The sequence below is a fragment of the Drosophila erecta genome, unplaced genomic scaffold, assembly GCF_003286155.1.
Source record: "Drosophila erecta strain 14021-0224.00,06,07 unplaced genomic scaffold, DereRS2 tig00000092-arrow-pilon, whole genome shotgun sequence".
NCBI lineage: Eukaryota > Metazoa > Arthropoda > Insecta > Diptera > Drosophilidae > Drosophila > Drosophila erecta.
The window spans coordinates 5,112,563-5,133,304 of record NW_020825207.1 but is presented as its reverse complement, the minus strand read 5'-3'; the positions used below and the strand labels follow the sequence as shown (position 1 = coordinate 5,133,304).

General features: G+C 42.5%; 1 protein-coding gene across 3 annotated transcripts; it reads right to left on the bottom strand.

The window, feature by feature from the left end:
* Positions 1 to 11: 11 nt before the first annotated feature.
* On the bottom strand, positions 12 to 19,340 carry LOC6546849. 3 transcript variants are annotated; one of them, XM_001975915.3, is made up of 8 exons: positions 5,630 to 6,100; positions 3,453 to 3,860; positions 2,594 to 2,721; positions 2,237 to 2,480; positions 2,061 to 2,175; positions 1,850 to 1,991; positions 1,708 to 1,781; positions 12 to 1,479 (listed from the first exon to the last, which is right to left on the bottom strand). In XM_001975915.3, exons 1-8 carry the CDS (start codon positions 5,820 to 5,822, stop codon positions 1,281 to 1,283), a joined length of 1,503 nt encoding a protein of 500 aa, XP_001975951.1. In that variant the 5' UTR covers positions 5,823 to 6,100; the 3' UTR covers positions 12 to 1,280. The 3 variants fall into 3 exon arrangements, with proteins under 3 accessions (XP_001975951.1, XP_015011598.1, XP_015011596.2); XM_015156112.2 differs by lacking the exons at positions 3,453 to 3,860; positions 5,630 to 6,100 and adding an exon at positions 18,597 to 19,340; XM_015156110.2 differs by lacking the exons at positions 3,453 to 3,860; positions 5,630 to 6,100 and adding an exon at positions 12,983 to 13,219.
* Positions 19,341 to 20,742: the final 1,402 nt, after the last annotated feature.

Below are 20,742 nucleotides of genomic sequence, written 5' to 3'. Positions count from 1 at the left end.
CCACTTTAGTGTATTTCAGTGTTACGCTTTATTATTAATGCTAAACGCGCTCCAAGCTTGCAGCTTAAGATGTGACAAAAAAGTTCGAACATTTGGTAGTTAATATATTCTTAGGCTTTAGGCTTAGCATAAGCATTGAGAGTTATCTGTTTTTAGGTTATCTAAATAATTGGATTTGTTTTGAAAAAAAAGAGCCACAGACCAGTGAATATTCAATGGTAGCTAAATGATATTGTCTTTGACTGGGTGAAATTAGGTTCTATGGCTGGGATGATCCCTATTCATTGGTTTTTTTCTTTTATTATGTTCTTTGCATTTGCGGCTCTGCTCTGCTTTAGTTTAATTATCACAGCACTTTTTGATTCTGTTGTTATTGTGCAAAATTATATAATTCTCAAATATGTATAGGCCAGGAATCTGGCATATTTGTGTATTCGGAGCAAAGACTATTTACAATTGTCATAAATGTATGCTATTATGTACGGTATAAGTCCTAAAGTGTAAGTGGCAAGCTGCAGCCAAGCAATAATTAGTCAATGTTTTGATTGAAAATCTTATTTGGCTTAATCATTTGCTTAGATATACAAAATATGCAATTTTAAACAATTGTTTGAGTTTTAAACAAATTAAGTTTAGACTTGCTTATATCTTTGGCAGATTTGTGTTAGATTTGGGCAAAGTTAGCTACATCCCCCATCCCTCCGATGAAACCCATTCAATTATATTCATTCCCCAGCTTCACAATCATTTAGGTTATTAATGCTAAGAATTGACTCTTGGTTTGCAGATTTCATAGCCTACATTTCAGCGCAAAATTCAGCGTTCAAATAAGTGATATATTGGTATACATATATAGTTCCCACTGAATCTCTATTTGTTGTGGCTAAAATGGAAGTTCTTCGCTACCAACTCACACTAGATATGGTCCTATTAATTGGGCTTGCCTCTATATGATTTATAGAAAAATCTAGCACACGATATGAAGTTACCTTGAGTACATTGTCTACTACTTAAGTAAGATGCCTAATCGCGCGTATCCTAGCACATCAATTCCCTGCAATTTCGCAGCGCTGATGATGCTAGAGAGAGTTGAAAAATTTGTTTAGGCCTAGTTAATATCGAATTAGAATCACGTAACAGGTGCAGTTTCCCTCACATTGCAGTGTTTGTTTAGCATTAGCTTAGCCATAGCTGGAGTAGGCTCCATACTCCATACTCCATACACCAGATCCACTATATACAGATACAGATAGAAAAATACGTGGCTCCGGCGCTATAGACTAGAAGGCCTGTATTGGTCGATAGAGTCCGGTGTATCCGCACAGCCGCGCCCGCAGCGCCGGAATCAGGAAGGCGGCCAGCGAGATGTCCTTCAGCAGCTCGGCGCACTCGCACACCAGAAGATACATCTTGTCGCCCTTCTGCGAGGTGCTCTTGTGCAGGGCGATGCGCCTCAGGCCCGCGGCACGTGGCAGGTACCTGAAACGGAGTGGGGCAGCAGTCAGACTTCGGATAAAGGCCACACACAATGGTGTAAAAGCATTTATAGATGGAAGATACACAAGGGGAAATCATTGCCTATAGCGGCATTTGTATTGCTTGCAAGCAAGGACTCTATAGGACTCTTAAGCTCCACAGTATCCTTGGTTGCAAGGGCAAGCATCTATAAGTGTATCTTAAATGAAATCAGTATTTCGTCAAGTGTACCTGTACAACATCCGGGCTCCAGTCCAGTAGAGCCAGTTCTTTTCGAATCGTTCGCCATCGTCGCCCTCGAAAACCTGCGAAATTAAAATTGAATTTTTCATGATGGAACCCAATCCCGTTTGGACAACCACTACAATCCCACCTTGAACACGCTAATAATGTAGCCGGTGGCCGCGGTCTGCGATTTCTTGAAGCTGCCCACCTCGTTGGAGGGCAAAACCAACGGCGGGCGGCAAATGGCGGCCACCTCGCTGTACAGATCCAGTGTGTGGGCGGCAGTGTATCTGGCAATGAATCGAGAATCGAGATTGGCGTATAATTGGGCAATTCGCTGGCCTGATTGGAGCACTCACTTCAGGGCCTTTGGCTCAAACTTGGACAACGAGGAGACGCGCAGGCCAGCATAGAAGCTGGAGGGATCCGTTTGCAGCGTATTGATCAGGTAGTACGAGATGAAGGGGAACTCGGCTGGGAAAGGTGCAATCAATATGAGACGTGTCTAGATTCGGGTTGCCCATGTTCCACTCACAACTCTTCTCCATGTTGGCCAGCAGCATTCCGCCCACTGCCGTGTTGGCCTGCTGCACTTCGGTTACCAATTCGGCGGCAATGGAGCGCTGCTTGAGCAGCGGATGCGCGAGTGGCGACTCCATCACCGGATCGATGGCCTCCAGGGGACTCATCAAGTGCACCAGGATGCACAGCTTCGGATCGGAGACCTCCAGGACACTTAGAGGGCTTGTGGCCTTACCATCGGCACTTAAGGCGGGCAGCTGCAAAAGGAATCTATACTTTAGTGCCCGCTAATATCTCTTAGAGAGTTCCAACATAGTTTCAGAATATTTCAGTTTTTGGGTAATTAAAGCATAGGAAGTAAAATACTCACAGGAATGCCAGCGGGCAGGAATCGGTCCACACTGTGCACGGGAATGATGAAGCAGTCGCGATCCAGGGTGGCCAATGAGATAGGTTCCGCTCGTGTGACTCCCGAGTTGGCGCCGCCACCAAAGTTCACTGTAACGCACAGTAAGATACCATTAATGGAGTCATCGAAAAAGGAAGTGCCACTACAGTTAGCCATATAGTTAAAGAAATATTCAAGAAACGTTTCAGCTTTCGGCAAGCCTATGATGATCGATTCAAAGCTTTGCCTCAAGATCCTTTTATCAGGCTGCGATTAATAGGCGATTAGCTGGAGTTACAGGATGTCGATGCCAGAGCTCTTGTTGTGGTGCAAGTGATACCCCAGAAGCTTGCGGCGAAATACTGAAAGCGTGGCGTCTCTGAGAACGTGTCTAGCTTTCAGTATTTTGACTAGTTAATCACCAAACATTCAGATGTAGGAAACAGGAAACACAAAACAGAAATAAAACCGGAACCGGAACCGGAAACGGAAACAAGACAGAACTTGCAACAGTCGAATTGAAGTAGTTGTAGAATATCCGGATTGGAAATCGGTACTCTGGAGGGTTAGCTACGTAAAACGTGCAACAAACGTTAATTGGGGAAACTTTGGGTGGTATTAGGGTGTTTTTTTTGGGGGGATTGGGGGTGCAACATATAGGGCTTGTGTTTGAGTGTGTCAGTGTGTTTTATCTTTATGGTTTTCGGGGTGAGCTGGCTGGCAAATGACATTAGTGTTGATCGAGTTTTGGGCAGCAACAACAACAACTATAGTTGAGATCACATCAGTTGGGATCAGATGGGGCTCTCAATTATATTTCGATTTCAGGGGGGACTCAAACCTTGCCGCGTGGCTGCAGCTGCGGCCGCTAGCAATGTTGTTGTTGCCGTGGCCACCGTTGCATCAGCGTACCCCAGTGTTGTTGCTGTTGCTGTTGCCAATAGATGTTGCTGCTGCTGCTGTTGCATTTGCTGCTGCAGCTGCTGCTGCAGTTGCTGCTGTAGTTGCTGCTGCTGCTGCTGCTGCTGCAGGCGGATCAAACTGTTACTGGCGCTGTTGCCGTTGCTGTTGCTGTTGCACTCCGTACCCGGTCCGCTGCTGCTCCAGCGCATCAGGGAGACGGACGGCCGGCGGTCGACCAGCGGCTGAGGAATGTCCAGCTCGTAGGGCAGGTTGCCGGGCAGGGCCAGCGAGGGGGCGGTGCTCGAGAGCGGGGTGCTCGGGATGCCTGACAGGGCGCTACATCGTTCTGAAAATTGGAGGCTCTCGATACTTTATATGCACACAAAGAACACAAAAACACACACACAGCAAACAACACAGAACAACAAAACAACAAAACAACAGAACAACTGGAAACCTGAAAAACCGGGCGGGGAAATGAGGGTGTGTTTGGTTAAATCATAATCTGTGTTTCGGTTGCTGGGTTGATGCATTCGAGAAGGGACAACGGCGGCTTAAAGGATTCTCTAGGAATATTTTAGGTTTGTTTGTTATCCCCATTTAAATGAAAGGATAAGTTGAATAATTTACATTACACTTCGGATAATTTGTAGCATGTTCAGTGGTCTATTAAATGCAACTGGAGCCCAAGACAGACATTTTAAAAATAATCAAAGGACATATTATGACCACCGTTTACTCTGAAAATTGAATTCCTACGCGTTTGCTGAGTTTTTTAACAGTGTGCTCCAAAACTAGACACATTCATCAGTTCCGTGGGTTAGTAGGCTCTGCTGCCAATACGAATGTTGCCAAAGAACTCCTTTGGACCTTGGGTTTTGGCCTAGATTCAAGGCCATTGCCAAAGCGGTTGGGTGTGCAGACATTGTTAAAGGGCCGAAATCAAATGGTAACTTACATACGCCCTTGTTTTGGCCTTCTGTGCGAGCTCTGTGCCCCAAGCCAAGCCAACTGGAAACTGCAAGATTAGCTGATGCTGGCACTAACACACTCACCTCTTCACACACACTATCACGCACAAAGTTGCACGAATCACGAATGCAATAAAGTTCCATTAGGTTAGTAATGCGTGAAATATTTAGCAACAAATAGCATACGAAAAGTGTTTCATTTCATTTGTTTTACTCATTTTCATCTAATTCCATTTTTTTAAAACCCAGGAAAATGTACAATTAAACATCAAAGAATTATCTTCGTTGGAATCTATTAAGCAATTTGTAATATAGGTATAATATGGCATACAAGTTTATCTAAAAAGCTATTTATGTATTACACAAATTAAAAGTCATTATCTAATCACTGCGAAAGGACAAATATTTCTTATTGATTATTTAATAGACCGCTAATGAACACGTTGAAACTTTGCCGTACCAGCAAATGAGTCTCAATAAGGCACTTTTTCCCACCATTCAATTAGTGATACACTCAGTCTCACGTTTTATAAATAATAAACCACGCCCCCTGCTAAACTGACCCCCAATTAGGCCGCCATAATAAATGGCCCCACCTGTCAGGAGGCCGTTTGTAGAATTGATAAAAACATTTCAATTGAATGCCCTGCAATGGCTGGAATGCAAATGTCTGGTTAATGGAGCACAAGTAACTGAGCACAAAGGGCCAAAGTAATCGGGTGGGACAGAGAGGGAGCGAGGTGGCGGCCAGGGGAGGGAGTGAGACGGGAGAGTGAGCCATGTTTGTGAATGATTGAAATGTACGCTAGGTTTAAATGCCGACACTAAGCAATCGAAAGAGTGAACAGGGGTCTCTAAATGAAATATTTAGAAAGAGATTTTACTAGATAGATACTAAACTTTTTTTTATAATATGATATGTGGAAATATATACTACTTAGCACAGATAGTTCGTTTATAGACTTTTTATATATGTATTTGTAAAAATATTAGCTTGTATCTGTTCATGTATTTAAATTATTCAACTTCATATATTTTCGATGTTCGCTGTTCACTCTTTCGATGGTCTACTGTACTCGCAGTGGCGTTGTTGTTGCTGCTGCTGCTGCTGTGCTTGCGTTTTGCAAGGCAAACGACAATTTACCTTCGCCCACATCGTAGCCAGGTCGGTTGGGCGAGAAGAAGAGGTGGGTCCTGTAGTGGATCTCCTCCGGCTGCTGGACAAGTCCCATGTCCCGGGATCGCTTCGTCCTGTTGGCCTTCGACTGCAGCTTTCCCCCGCCGCCGCCCGACTTGCTGGCCCCCTCGCGGAAATTCTTGCGAAACATTAAATTCATCGTGAGTTCGGTGGCTCGAATGCGACTGGTGGGGTGAACTTGTTGATGTCGGTGGGTCGTGTGGTTGGAGGTTGGTGGATGGTGGGTTGCTGGTGGTGCTGCTGTTGGTGGTTTGCTGTGGGTGGTTTGCTGTGGGTTTTCCTAATTGCTGACCGCTCGGGATGGCTTGTGTTTATCTGTGTGCGTGTGCCTGCTCGCTTTATTATCTGATTTGTCTTTGCTGGGTTTTCATTTGAATAGTTTTCGTCGAGTGGCTTTTTGTTTGCCCTCTTATTTGGGGCAGTATTAAAATTAATTTCTATTTTAGAAGGCAGCAATGTTTGCATTTAGCAAGGCCGCACAGTCAGAATGAAGAGATAGTTAATTATTTATAATGGCTTTCCGCGCTCGTTTTTGAAGTGTATTTATGTCGACAGACTAGATTATTAATTTAATTGCAAGCCATAGTATTCTCTTCCATTATAATTATGTCATGAGTTATGGTGATATTCATCTTTAAACAATTTACTTCCCGCCATAGTGTTGGCTTTCTAACTCAGCCCGCACACGCGAATTCGCACTTAGCCCCTTGAGTTCGTTGACTTGTACATTCGGCCAACGAAAAGGCAGCAAGTCCTTTTTGGAGCTAAGTGAGCATACACAAGTGTATGTTCATACTGCTCATGAGTGTGTGTGTGTGCAAGTGGACGCGAGTGTGGCAACGGCAAGCGGAAATTGCCAGTTTCCGGCTCAAAATTACTTAGCCCAACCGAACCGAACTCACTTGCAGGATACGCGAACTCGGGCTCAAGTTTCCCTACAACTCGTAAGAAGCGCAAAAAGTACAAAAATGAAGGGGGAAAAAATTGAAGGCGAAATAAAATTCCAAATGCTCGGCAATTACTACAGTGTGTTTGTGCGAGTTTAATTAGTTCAAGACACGGCGCAATTAGTTTTATGGTCGCTTATTGATCGCCTTGGTGCGATAAATTTAGACAGCTGTTTGCTGGAACAGCGAAGGGGCGTGGCAGGACGCGTGGGCGGGCTCAAATTGAAAAGTGCTTAGCCAACAATGGGTTGGCAATTTATAAACAGCTTGCTGGCCTTAATGAAGCATTAAAAAGGGAAAGCTCAACGGAAAATTTGTAACAGTCAGCAAAGCAGAATTAAGCGAAATATAACTTTTCCAATAATACTCTTTTCACTTAATTGAAATCTTTTACAGCTGGCAATAATTCAAAAATACAAAATTCATCAAGCTGCATGAAAGTTAATAATTGGATTTGTCTTTGCTTAAAGAAATATAATCACGGACGACGGAATTCATAATTTATTGAACTCAAAGTAATATATGCCAGATTGTAATTGTGTTCATCTTCATAAAGTCACCAAATGATTAGTCCATAAAGTTGAAGACAGTAAACTTGCTGCCACCAAGCCAATCATTATATTGCTCATACGCCCCGTGGCCCTTCTACTTAAACTGATGCCTCAAAGGGCATTACTTGAGCATTATTGCTTTGGCAGGCACTTGGGCATTGCTTTTGGCAGCCAATTCCCTTCATGATGATACCCCAGCTAAGTCCATGAACAAAGTCAATCGCGTTGGCCATAAACTCACGCGAAAATCAAACGCAGAGCCACAAGGAATTCGATCGTAAACATTTTTACACCACTTTCAAGTGGCTGGGCCAACTATGAGTATAATTAATTCGCTTTACGAGCCCGGCTACAGCAATAATGTTCATCATTAAGTGGTGGTCTCATATCACATTGAACAGCGGCGAAACAATCAAGCAGCCAAGACAAGTGTGAGAGGTAATAGCCCAGCCGAGAAGAAAATTGTGCGGAATTTTCTGGCCAAAAATAAACAAGCTAATGACACACAAATTTTGCGTTCTGTGCTTTTGCCAAAATACAAAACGAGCAAGAGGTAGAGCTACGAAATTTATAAAATTAGATTTTCATTTGGGGGGAAATTGCGCGTGCTGGGCTGGTTGCTTTATGTATTTTTTTGTACTAGGTCATGGGATTCGTGGCCCTTGACCTTGGCTACAATTTAACCCTACAACTGCATGTGTTGTGTGCATATATTTTTGCTGAATTATTTTCATGAATGATTGCGTATCGTGCAGGATCTGCGTGTAGCCATACATACATATAGATACATGGGCCCGTTTATTTAGAGATAAACAAGCTATAAGCTGAAATGGTAAATTAGTTCAATATTGGTTAAAATGTATTATTTAGCATTCCATATTTTCTCGCTTTTCTACAAACTTAAAAAAATAGCAACTGTATCTACAATGTTATGAGCTTTTTTGTTTTCCACGTTTCAATTTCACTCAGTTATTTGCTGTATTTGTGTCACTTGACTGATGAACACTTTACTTTTGGTTATTATTTGCTCCCAATGGGCATTTATCAAGCTATATTTCTTATGTGCATATATGACATTATATTTTGCATTTTTATTTGGCCCACATTTGTGGCTCTTGGCCGACTGACCAACCAGTTTCGACTGGTTTCAGGTGGGCAAAAGCAAAAACCACGACGCACACAGGACACAGTGGCACTTTTGTTGTTTTGTAACGAATTTATATTTGCCCGGGGCGTATGCGTAATATTCTAATTAGTTTAATATCTCGTTCGATTGCCCAAAGCGCGACACTTATTTATGAGTCATCCATCGTTCAATAAATAGAGCGATTGATAGACCTTATCGGCCATTAATGCTTTTCCAATATACACACGCTCTTTTCGGTGACCCGCAGGGTATATGAAAACCATACGAAATATGAAAACGTTTTGCCTGCGACGCGTCAAGAAATCAACTGGCACTTGGAGAGCTTTTCCGCTTTTCCACTTTTCCACTTTTCCGCTTTTCCGCCGACGCGACTGCTGACAAGGCGATGTGGTCGTTGTCAGATCGCTCATCGTTCGCTTGGCGAGCATTTTTCATTAACTTTGTTCAACTTATGAAATTTTACAGCCAAGAGACATCGCCGCACTGCGAAAAGCTCCTGTTCGTCACTTGTTGCGTATACGCCCTGTATGTTCTTTATTATTATTAATCAAATATTTATTGCAATCTATATATATCTCATGTGTGTGAATTCACTGTTATGTCCTCACGGCTCGACCAATTAATAGCAAGTGAAAATGAAATCGACAATGCTCCTGAAGCAGAAAACAAAAAAAAAACAGCGAGAAAACGTAAAGCTGCCCACAAATAAAAACCCACAGACTGAGTGCTCACTTCTGTGGGCTTTCCTATTAAAATGTAGAAGTTCGAGGGCATATTAGTTTTTTAACTGGTTGGTCAGGGAACATCTAACATTTGTTATTCTATTTTTGTGGCTGAAAGTAGAGCCAGGAAATTAGATACACCTTTAAATATATAAAACCAAGTTAATAATGGGTACATATGGTTTCGATCCACGATTGGCTAGCTTTTCGTTTCTCTTTTTATACCTTTCATGGCTCCTGTTCACCGCTGAGTCCTTTGTATTGGTGTGTTGTTTTTGTGCTGCGTGCTCTGTTCTCCGCTCGACTTTTTATTGATTATGTGTTGTTCCTGTTCCTGGAGTTCCCCCCGCCGTCGTATATTCCTTCCTTTGCCTAAAAGTTTTCCCACGGAAAAGTTTTACTTTGGCATCCGGAAGTCATTTGCTTTTTGCTGTTCGTCCTGTGGCTTCAGCCTAATTGGTTGCTCATAAGTTTCTGTTTGTATAGGGTATATATAACTCTGTACGGCACTTAGTTGCTTTCATTCCGCTTGGATTTTAAAATGAAATCAAAGTTTATTGACACCAATTTACCCACCAGACTCTGTAAAGTGATTTCGACATTTTCTGAATGCCTATAATTCCTTTTTACGATATTTTTGGACACATTCGTTACCATGATTAGCATGGCCCTTGAATAATCCTTGAATATTTATTTCTTGTTTTAGACTTATGTCTACGACAAAGGGAACTATAAATTTGGTTGGTATTTCTTGTGCAGCTGGCCAAATCCCAGGCACAGGTGCATCCGCATTGGAAAGGCTTTCATTTTTGTGGCTTCAACTGGCAGAAGAGCTCGAGGGACCCGGTGTGATTTACATGTGTCTAAGCCGCCTCCATTTCCCATTTTCCATTTCCAAGCTCCCAGGACCCCGGTAACCGCAGTTGTCATGCAGTGGCGCCTGGCTATGTGAGATGACCCTGCCACAACAGACCAAACTGTCTAACCCCCGACCATTTCCCTACACTTCTCTCTGCTGGCTGCATGCAACATTGCTGCATTTTGGACTGCGGCAAACAAACACGCAACTTGCCGCTAAGTGCTCGGCTTAAACAAAGTTAATCAGCCAAAGAAATGCAGTACAAACCGCAATGCTGCACTCAGAGAAATGGGGTGTATCTACTGCCAAACCATTGTGCTCATTGAAGTGGTATTTACCTATATATTTGTTCAAGCTTGTGTTACTTTTAGATATCCTTTGCGGTTTGCTTCTAGTTTGATGTCAGCATAGATATTCACCGCGGACTTGATTTAGTGCTTTATTAAATAGCGAAAGCAGCGAACATGTTGGCCTAGTGGCACGTACTTAAACCTGTGATCCAAATGAATTTCCCCGCTTCATAAATTTAAATGAATTCCGTTTTCATGGCCCACTTGAGTGGTCCTCATGGGAAGAAGTGTCGCCATTTTCCACCCATTGTGAATCTTTAGTTGGCTTTTAAGTTGCCCGTTATGAGCTGCTCAAAGTGTGCATAAATTTGCTGCTATTATGTATGAATTTCCCAGCCTTTTAGTTTTATTTGGCCGTGCGTTTAAGCCGGTCGTAACTTCCACCGTTCCAACTGTTTTTGATTTTCCCCAGGAAGTTGGTGCTTGGCACGTAATTGTGTCTAGCTATTTTCCCCAACTAAAATTCCCCCGGCACTTCGACTCTAATTTAGTTTCTAGTGCGTTGAGTTGGCTTTAACCAGGCAAGTTTTATCTTAATTGTTAGTTATGCGTTGTGGCTTGCTGATTCAGCCCACATTTAAATGGAAATGAAAGCGCTGTTCCTAATTTATGACATTCGTTTAGACAATGTCTAGTTTGGTTATTAAATCTGCCAGCGATGACAGTCACAACATGACTCCGTCAACCCATGTTTACTGGGTGTCAGTGGGTGTGCTCGAAGTGCTGTTCATTAGTCTAGATGGATGTGCATTTCATGTTGATAGATAAATGTGATTTAGTTTATGAATTGTTACCCACTTTATCATTACACTTTATGGTAAAGAACGTCTAAGTGAATATTTATGTCTACATATAATAGGCAATAAACAACGTTAAGTACTTGCAAATTCGCGGCAGTTAAATTGAACAACCTATAATTTTTGTACATCTTTGTATTATTTTAGTGAACTATGTATTGAAATACGGAATTGAGCCAAAAATTCCACTTTTAACATTCAATTTACAGAGCGATTCGTCCTTCAGTCGCTTTTTAAGGTCAAGTGGGTGTCTTAACACCTCCAGCTCCACAATTTGTTTGATGACTAACAATCACATGACAACTTCTTGAAAAATTCCTACTCCGCTGCGAACAGCCAGCCATCATGAGTCCGAGTTGTCAGTCCAGATAAAAGATAAAAACAGGCTGTAGCCTTCGGTTTGATTTTGATAAGGGGCCGTCACAGATAGCCGATTGATGGGCAGGGTAACTAGAAGCTATTGGCGGTGGATGGGAGCTGGACTAGGGCCTATCTATCAGGCAATAAATACCAATCAAATCCCTGGGTATCCCCGATGTCAGCTGCCGGATTTTCTTTTTTCGACCATTTACGGTATGGAATTTTAAATTCCATTAACGCCAGTCTGCACAAACAAAAAATTTGGAGTAGCATCCAAAAATGACAGGCAAATTGCAAGTAAATCTGTGTCAGCATTTTGGCTCAGCCTGCATCAGTTTCAATTTTCGCAGCTGCTTTCGTCACTTTATGGCCAACATCAAAGCGGAAAAGGGGGATAAGGGTGGGGGAATAATGAAGGGAAATGCCCTGCACAAAAGGCAGAGCATAAATAACGACGTCATACCATTTCCGGGCACATAAAATTGAAAAATGCTGTGCAAATTACGTGTAAATACCAAAAGGCAGCCGAAACCAGCAGCGAAATCGCAATGAAAATGCGCGTAAATGTTGTGGCCGGAAACTGTTTGTTCATCTGCGCCACACACAGTGTCTGTGTGTGTGCGTGTGTGTGTGGGTTTCCTCCCAGCTTGTCTGCCTGTGCATGTGTGTGAGTGCGAGTGTGAGTGTGTGCGTGCTGGCGATGTCTGTGTGCAGAAGGAGGAGGAACTGCAGCGAAGTTTATGGCGACACTTGCTGATTATTCTCCCATTTGAACGTGCAGCAAACTTTTATGGTAAACAAGTTTTCTACTATTATTTATTTGTGGCTATAAAACCGACCAGACGGATACAATTTAAATATACAACAGATGCACTCAGTTTGTTGGGAACTTTAGTATCTTTAGCATAATACATATTTAATTGTTTGCTTAAAAAAGGAGAATCAAATGTAAAAGAAAATGTCTGGTTATTTTATGAGCTTGAATTATAAGGAGGAAATATCTAAAACTTAATAAATAACAATGATATCATTGGCCAGAAAATCATATTCAATAAATAACTTTAAATTATTTAAATTATTATGAAATTATTAAGCAATTATAATAATTATATTGCCAATTTAATACCAATTATTCGATGCATTCATAGCCTGCAAAATCTAAATGAGATCATATTAGAATAACTACCCATCACTGGGCCAGGATATTTGCCATTTGCATAAGATTTGACCACAAATCTCGCATATGCAATTTTGCCGCACACACATGAAAATTGTGGCTTAAACACGTCACACACTGGCAAGAGCCAAAATGCTGATGTATAAATAATTCCCTACCATTATACGGGAATGCTGACACAAGTGGCCATAACCACCCATAACAAACAGTCGCCTATATACGAGTATGTACTATACATTCTGGATCCCCAAACGATGCCAAATGGCCAAGAGCACGCACAAAATGCGAGGGGCGAGGAACATTTTCACAAATTATACGAAATCGGTTTGCACTTAGAGGCAAATATAGGGGGTAAACCAAATATATTACCAATTTAATGTGCCACTCACTCATATAGTCGCATTTTAGGGGCTCCGGTGGGCATTCGTTGAGCTTTTTGAGCCAGTGCATCAGGTTGGCCAAATTGGTGCGCTTCGTATTGGTTTTTTCGCAATCGAGAACAGTTGGCTCAAAGTCCATATTCAGCTGGAGTTTGTTCATCTCCCAGGCTTTTTGCACTGCCTTCTGACACATTCTGCACTTCTTCGCGAACTCTGAATGGAAACTGAGCCACAAACACCTTAACCGCCACCTTTTTGGCCTCACGTAGCCATATAAATAGACCATAAATTAGCCTTAAAATAGCATTTTGTCTAAAGCCTTTTTCGGCCATAATCGCTGATATGGGACTTTGAGACTTGTCACTCAGCTGCGTTTCATTCTGTCCGTTTCATTGTTGTGTGACAAAATGAAATCCCAAACTAATTTTTACTGTCATTATTCATACGCAGCGCTGAATTCAAGACCCTGAAAACAAGGGAGTGAGTGGATATTTATGTGGCTGCCGTTGACACATCTTTTGGGCCACGAAAAATTACAGCCCCCCAACAATACAAAATCAAAAATTGAGAAATTTATTATGCAAAAATGGTTGGCGCTGAAAGAAATGCTCTGCTGTGACACCATAAATCAACAACATCATTCATGCGCTTATAAATTTATATTTACTGCTAAATTATATTAAGCTTGCGGTTAAAAAAAGTTTTTCAAAAAGTTACTGATCATTATGATGAATGTGGATAGATCGAAATATTAATGGAAGATTAGCATCAATCTTATAGTTTGCATATTAAAGCTGTCTCCACATTTCCTATCAATCGTTCCACTCGTTTCATATTTTTTTGTGTTTAAGCTGGCGCAAAAAATGTCATATTTTTATGGGAAATATGGCCTTGAATGGCCAAATACACCCACTCCGCCACCCGTCAGGTGTGTGGCTCTTTCGAGATGGTCAACTACTGCTAATTATGGTCATTATTTATGCGCTTGTTTTTCCAATTTATCAATTTCCGCAGTAATTTGTGACTAATTTTTAACTGGCCAAACAAATTGGCGACCAGCAAAGCCGCAAAAAGCAATTAGATAGAGAAAGTGGAGCAGGATATGGATGTGGTTTCTGTTTGTAATGGTTAGGGTTTGAGTGTCCAAGCGATGTCCTTCATCGATTTGTTGGGCATTTGAAATGAATATGCATTTTTCTGGGGCCATTGGGCAGTATTTATTTGCTTCAGATTGACTGAAAAGACCATTAATCTTGCCTAACGGCGGGAACGAATCAATTAATGCCACAAGAACTGAACTCTGTCCTTTTAAGGAAGATCGGCTGAAACAAATCAATTAATCCCACAAGAACTGAACTCTGTCCTTTTAAAGAAGAACTAATTCCGCTATCCTTCGTCCTTGGCCCGGATCATTAGAATGGCTTATCACCAGCGCAGTGATGAATGTCGAAACTTTGGCGCAAAACCAACAAATTGTGAAACACCAATTTCGAAAAACTGGGGGTGCAGAATCGAGTGAAATGCTTTTCACAGCGCCGCCCTCAGCGATTTTTCATCCTAACAGCTTCGCATTCATCTCCAATATGCCTGCAGTATACAAGCGTACACATATCCTTCTATATATCCTTGCGCTAGCCCATGCAACTTGAAAACTCAATTTTGTTTCGTCTTGCCTTGCATCTATATTGCATTTGCATGCCTCAGAGCAAGAAAAAGCATAAATAATTAAATAAATTAGAAGCATCGGTGGGGGAAATAAGCCTGATCCTGGCTTAAGGACTTTCCCAGGCAACTAAGAAAGTTGTTCGGCTTATTTTCGCATGACACAATTTCAGGCACAATTTCAAGACATTTTCCGGCTCCGCTTTAAACTCATCGAAGCCCCTAAATTTTCGGGTTAGTCGGTTGAATGGAAACAATCTTGGCCAAACTCTAAAGCTTATTTTCTACACTGAACGAAAATTTATGTGTAAGTTATCTAAAAGACTTAATGAAATGATTGAGCTTCATTCGAAATAGCATATCTAATATCTATTTAAATTTATTATTTCATTTTATGTGTAGCCACTGTGGGTGTTATACAAATATTTATTCCTGGTTAGTTACATATTTATTTATCTGGGATATTCTGTCATTTTTTATGCACCCCAAAGTCCGACCTTTATTTACGTGACTTTCAATTGAAAACGGAATATAGTAGAAGGGAGGCACATTTCTGCCAGGAGGAGAGCCATTCCTTGGCATTCATTTCATTTGCTCCGTCCTGCATCATTCCTCCACCGAGAGGAGCAACCACTGGGCAATGGGGGGCGTGGCCAGCCCATAAATTCCACGTGAGCGTGTGGTGCAGTGGGTCCTCGCTGGAGTCCGCCATCGTAAATGCAGACATTCGCTGGCTGGATGGCTGAAAAGGGTTTTATGGAGTTCTTAGCCGGGCTTCGCGAAATGCCGCGCCATATGCATTCACGATTTTTATTGCTAGAATGAACGTACTTTTATAAAGAATATCCAGCATTATCCTTTATGGGAGTCTTGCCTTCCGTATAAATCAGAGCGTGAAGAACAAGGCTCGCAAAGTGGATTTAGGAGGGAAAACGAGAGAAAATTGTGAAGAGTTGGTTAAGCTACTTAAGTGCTTAATAGGCCATGACATCGCCGAAGAGAAAGTGTCGCAAAAGAATTTCAAGTTTCGAGATATAAAATCTTTAAAATTTCAAGTTTAAAGTACGAGTATCTAACTTAGAAATTTTTGGTTGCCATAGGTTACTCAATTATGTTTATGTTAAGTCTGTAAAGATTTCAACTATTTTTAATGGGTACTTTTTTGCTTAGTGCACCACGGATAATCCTTTATAGCACAAGCATGCTGCTTGTTGAAATTATTTCAAGTTTACATTTGATTCATGGAAGAGCTTACGCTTGCTCTTATTCCATCTGATCCCTAAATCCCCCAGCATTTGGCTGCTGGTCACCAAACAAAATTTATCCCCATTGAGATTTAATCCGACTTGCCATCAAATACGAATGACAGCAGCCTTTGGCTGCCCAGCTGTATTTATACTAGATGCATCTAGGACATCTATGTCCATTTCTCTGGAGTCAGCTGTAATGAGCTCGACCTCCGACCTCTTTGGCTTGTCAGTGACAATCGCTGCCAAAAGATTCAATTCACTTCCTGACCTCTGCTGTAAAAGTCCAAGGCTAAGACGATTCTGGCCAAGAAAACCAAAACGAAAGAAAAAAAGGGTATCAACTGCGGCAGTTGGCCAGCAAAACAGCTGCAGTAGCCACACAGCGGCACAAATTACCACGCGGATGTTGGCAGAGTCATAAATTTTGATAAATGAAGTGGTCTGCCATGTCGCCAGCTACTTATCAGCGTTGTCATTGTCCAGGTGGCTCCTGTCCTCGTCCTTTTGCCACCGCACCCACCCGCACCAAATGATTCGAGGATTTTGGCTGGCTTCCAATGACTGTTGCTCGTGTGCAGGGCACAAAAAAATACCCTGAACGGCGGGTAGGTAGGCATTTAAATGGATTTTCGTATATGGAAAGTAGTCGAGGGGATTTGCGTTCGGTGGCTGTACACTAGATTTCTTTCCCTCTGGTTGGCTTTTCAATTTACTGTTTTGTTAGCCTTTCGCAATTTCGCATTGTTATGCCGTTCTATTTGTACTCCCATTTCGCCTCCACCGCCATTTATTTGTTCTGCATTTTTTTGCGGCTCCGCAAAATGCAGCTCATGCATATGCAACAGCTCCTGGAAACGCTGCATAAATCATACGCAGTGTTGGCCGTCGAGAAAGTGAAGCGTTCTCTGTTGCCTACTTTTGCGGGAGAAGGACGTTCGTATTGACATTTTCTAGCCGGCTGGGCAAATATTAATTAACCATCCTGGGTGAGAGGAGATGTCCTCTATTAAATTCCAACCACAGACCCGTTCAGTGGGTCAGATTAACGACATGCATCCACGTATCCATGTATCGCTCGTCTCAAGTCATGCACTTTGTGGGTCACTTTGAGCATAATTATAATTACGAGCAAGTGTGCTTACAACATTTTCCAGCTTGCTGCAGTTGCTCGCTGGCCGTTTTTGTTATAGTTGTGGGCCAAACTGGGTGCTCTGCTTTTCTTGCCGGCGGTGGGACCATAAATTTTAAATTAAGTTGCAGTGCCGTTGGCGGATTTCGTTGTTCTCGGCTTTGCATTGCTTTATTTGTCATATATAGTATAGTATAGTACGTACGGCTGCGTTGGCAGCTGCAAATGCTGAAAACTGCATTTCGCCTAATTGTGAGCGATGGGAATGGGATATTTACTGTCACTACATTTTCACACATTATCAAAATAAATGGAATCATGCCTAGATCGCTTAAAGCGCTCATGGAACTTGAGGACACACAATGCAAACTGCTTTTGTTATCCCACCATCATAAAGTATAATATAAATATTATGAGTAAGCTTGTTGTTTTTCAATTACTTCGATAAGAAAACTCATAATATAGCATGAATGCATTGTTTGCTTATACCTGAATTGCATTTTTGTTTCGATTACTGGTGCCCCAACTTCGGTGCATTCTGTTTCGGTTGCATGCAAATCTAATTCTGCGATCTGCAATAGAAACTCCTGAGTTTGCCGGGGACTTTCCTCTGTATCGCGTTGTTTGCAATCAGCGCTGACAAATTGCCAATCGATTTGATGCGCCAGACATCGGCGTCGGCCTCTGTCATCCATTTCCCCGCTTCCCAGCAGTTTTTCCCAGCGTTTTTCTTTAAAATCGAAAAAATTCTGTTTGCGTTTTGATGATTGCCGAAGACAATGAAATGACAATCAAAGTCACGTGCCGCCCAACGCCAGCTGCAAAAAGAACTTGCATGCAAATTTGTGCGAAGGAGGCAAATGAATCGAAGGGAATGGGACGATCGTTGGGAAGGGCAGAGGTGGAACCATTCAAGGTGAAAATAAGTATCATTCGAGAATGATTCGTTTTGATTGCCAGGGCCAATTGCTTCAAATGTCAGTCTCCTTGTTCAATTCAGAATTCTGAACCCTGCGGAACAACTACAACAATTACATGCCAACATTGTGTCTCCACACGCTCATTAGCCCATTAATGCCAAGTGCTTGTACAAGACATTTTCGCAGACCTCTGATTTTGTTCTTAGCCCATATAGGCTTAACCCTCTAACACCGATGTCAAAAAAGGGCCTTAGTTTTTAAGTCTTCTTAAATACAAGCAAGAATTCAGTTAACCTATTCGATTTTATGGCTAAAACTAGCAAAAACTTTAGCGGAAATCAATAGTTCAGTAATTAGATGCAGGTAAAATCAATCACTCTTTACAATGCTTAAAAAATGAATCTATTGTATTCTAGTTAATGATTAAGTACACTCGGAATCTCTTCTTTACCATGTCATTCCGAATACGGACCTAAAATTAAATGAATAGAGCCCAAATCCTTTTGGTGCCGTCAGGCAAACTTCCTGGGTTGTGCAACTCTTTAGAGTTTCATAACGCGGAAAGCGGAGCGAGAAAAGGCAGAATCAAAAGCTACCCGACCTTGGTGGTTAGAGGGTTAAGCAGATTGCACCAATGGGATGACCCAAGGACCTAGACTCACCTTTTGTGCCGGGTCCGTTGGCCGTCTGCAGTGAGGACATCGGGATGGCCAGGCAGTTGCGTGGCGGCGGCGGCACGGCGAGCGCCAGATCCTGCGGCGGTTCGGAGCGCGGACACGGCGTATACGCAATCTTGCTGCCACGTCCTGGCGTTGGACTGACGCGTGCATGCCGCCCCCCCGTCACCGCTCCCCCGCTGCCCCGTTCGCTCATCTCTGCTGCGCTTCACTCTACTGGCCAACTAAATGCATTTTCTCTTTTTGTCGTCTGGCAGGAACTGGCACTTCCGCTGCTGCTGGCACTGACGCACCTGCAGCCTTGATTGCTTGGTTGCTGGGTTGCTGGTTTCACTGGTTGGCCGGGTCTTATGGCATCTCTCGTTATCCGGCGATTGTGCGTCAATACCCAGGCCCTTTATGCTAATGCTAATGCAAATGCACGGATTGCAAATGTCTCGGGGTTATGTTGGCTTCTATTCCCCTTCCACGCACACGGCTGGTGCATTCAATTGGCTCTCGGGCGGGCGACCGTGAGCAAGGCTAAGGATGCGGCAAGGACACGCAGGCGACGACGACAACGAATCGAAACTTTAGCAGGTCCGCACAGTAACTTCACGTGCCACTGCAGCGGCAGCGGCAGCAGCAGCAGCAGCAGCAGTCAGAGTCACACGAGCAACAACCACAGCCGAGTTATCGGAAAAGCGCGACCACGCGACTTGCACTGCTCGATGTCCTGCTGTCGACTGAGCGGAAAAGTGTAAAATGTGGCGAGTGGCAGGAGGAAAGCGACAGCTTCTCGTGCGGGCAAGCATAAAAATAACACGATGCCAAAGTGCCGACGACACAGCAGCAGCAGCAGCAGCAGCAGCAGCAGTAGCAGTTTCAGTGGCAGTGGAACAAGCAGCAGCACTAACATCAGCTACAACGACAACGACCAAAGGCCGAAGCGCAGCGAAATCAAAACAAACAAAATCGTTGGATTCTACGCGGCATATGCCAGACCTCGTGCTCGGCCCACAAGAGCCCTCTCGGAAAAACAACCAACCCAAAAACCAAAACCCACAAACCACCCATCCCACCCAGCTCCCACCACCCACCACCCACCTCCCGCCGCAGACTTCTACTTTCTCTCTGCGGGAGCATCTTCAATGTCGCACCGCTGCTGGTTGCATTGAGCGAGCTTTCCACTTCCTGATGGAGTAAAGCTCGCTGGCTCTAGCTTTTTTCATTCACAAAAATATGTGCGACGAGTGGTGCCAGATCGCTGAAAGTTTATACCAGGGCTTAGTGGGCGTATGAGCGATATTTCTCGGGGAGCGTTACCAAAGATGATGGGGCGTATTTGTAATTTGTGAGGAAATTTAGTTTTAAGCAGTATGCTGCTTAAATCAAGGATCGAATGCATCAATATATTAGTTAAGCTTGATACAGTAACCTTTTTCGGTAATATATGTAACTGTTTGCCAAATTATTCTGCTCAGTACTTTTAATATCGTTCCCTGTACACAGATGATTAGGCATACATGTAAAATACCATGCATAAATGTTTAAGTACTTAACTTCGATATGTTCTAAAGCAAGCAGCCTGTCAAAGAGCTTAAAGCACAGCAAGGACACTCGTAAAATGGAAGCAGGACCCTAAAGCTTTTTAGAAATGTACACAACTCTTTCGATTTTGAATTCAATAAACTACTTAATAACAACTTACCACAATTCCGATATGTTACTATGCAAAAAATAAAAAACCCACAGCATTTCAATTGTATATTCTGCTTTTGTCTTTATTTAGTTTTTTCCTGTTAAGTAGAATAGAATTATTAAAATGGTTTTATATTCGTTTCCTTTTTGCCTGGATTTTGCTTCCGATTACACAGATGTACTATAGTTAAAGGAATTGGTTTTGCATTTTGCATATTGCATTTTGCATACTGCATTTTGCATATTGCATTTTGCATATTGCATTTGTTGCGCAGATTGGTTTGGGTAGTGGTGATACCCTAATACTTGTCACCTTGCCCACCAGATTGTTCTATTTAATCATGTCTCAAGGTTGGTTGGTATAATCAGTTTTACAGTTTGCCGCTTGGAAATTCATATTCGTTTAGATTAATTACAATTTATAGCTTAGAAATTACAGTACGTTTATCGT

Bases quoted from the DNA above. Each gene is read 5' to 3' on its own strand.
- LOC6546849 (XM_001975915.3), bottom strand. From the start codon at position 5,822: ATGAATTTAATGTTTCGCAAGAATTTCCGCGAGGGGGCCAGCAAGTCG. The intron at 3,861-5,629 runs GTAAATTGTCGT...TCCAATTTTCAG, and splicing joins TGGCTACGATGTGGGCGAAG to AACGATGTAGCGCCCTGTCA. The intron at 2,481-2,593 runs GTGAGTATTTTA...TTCCTTTTGCAG, and splicing joins TCCTGCCCGCTGGCATTCCT to CTGCCCGCCTTAAGTGCCGA.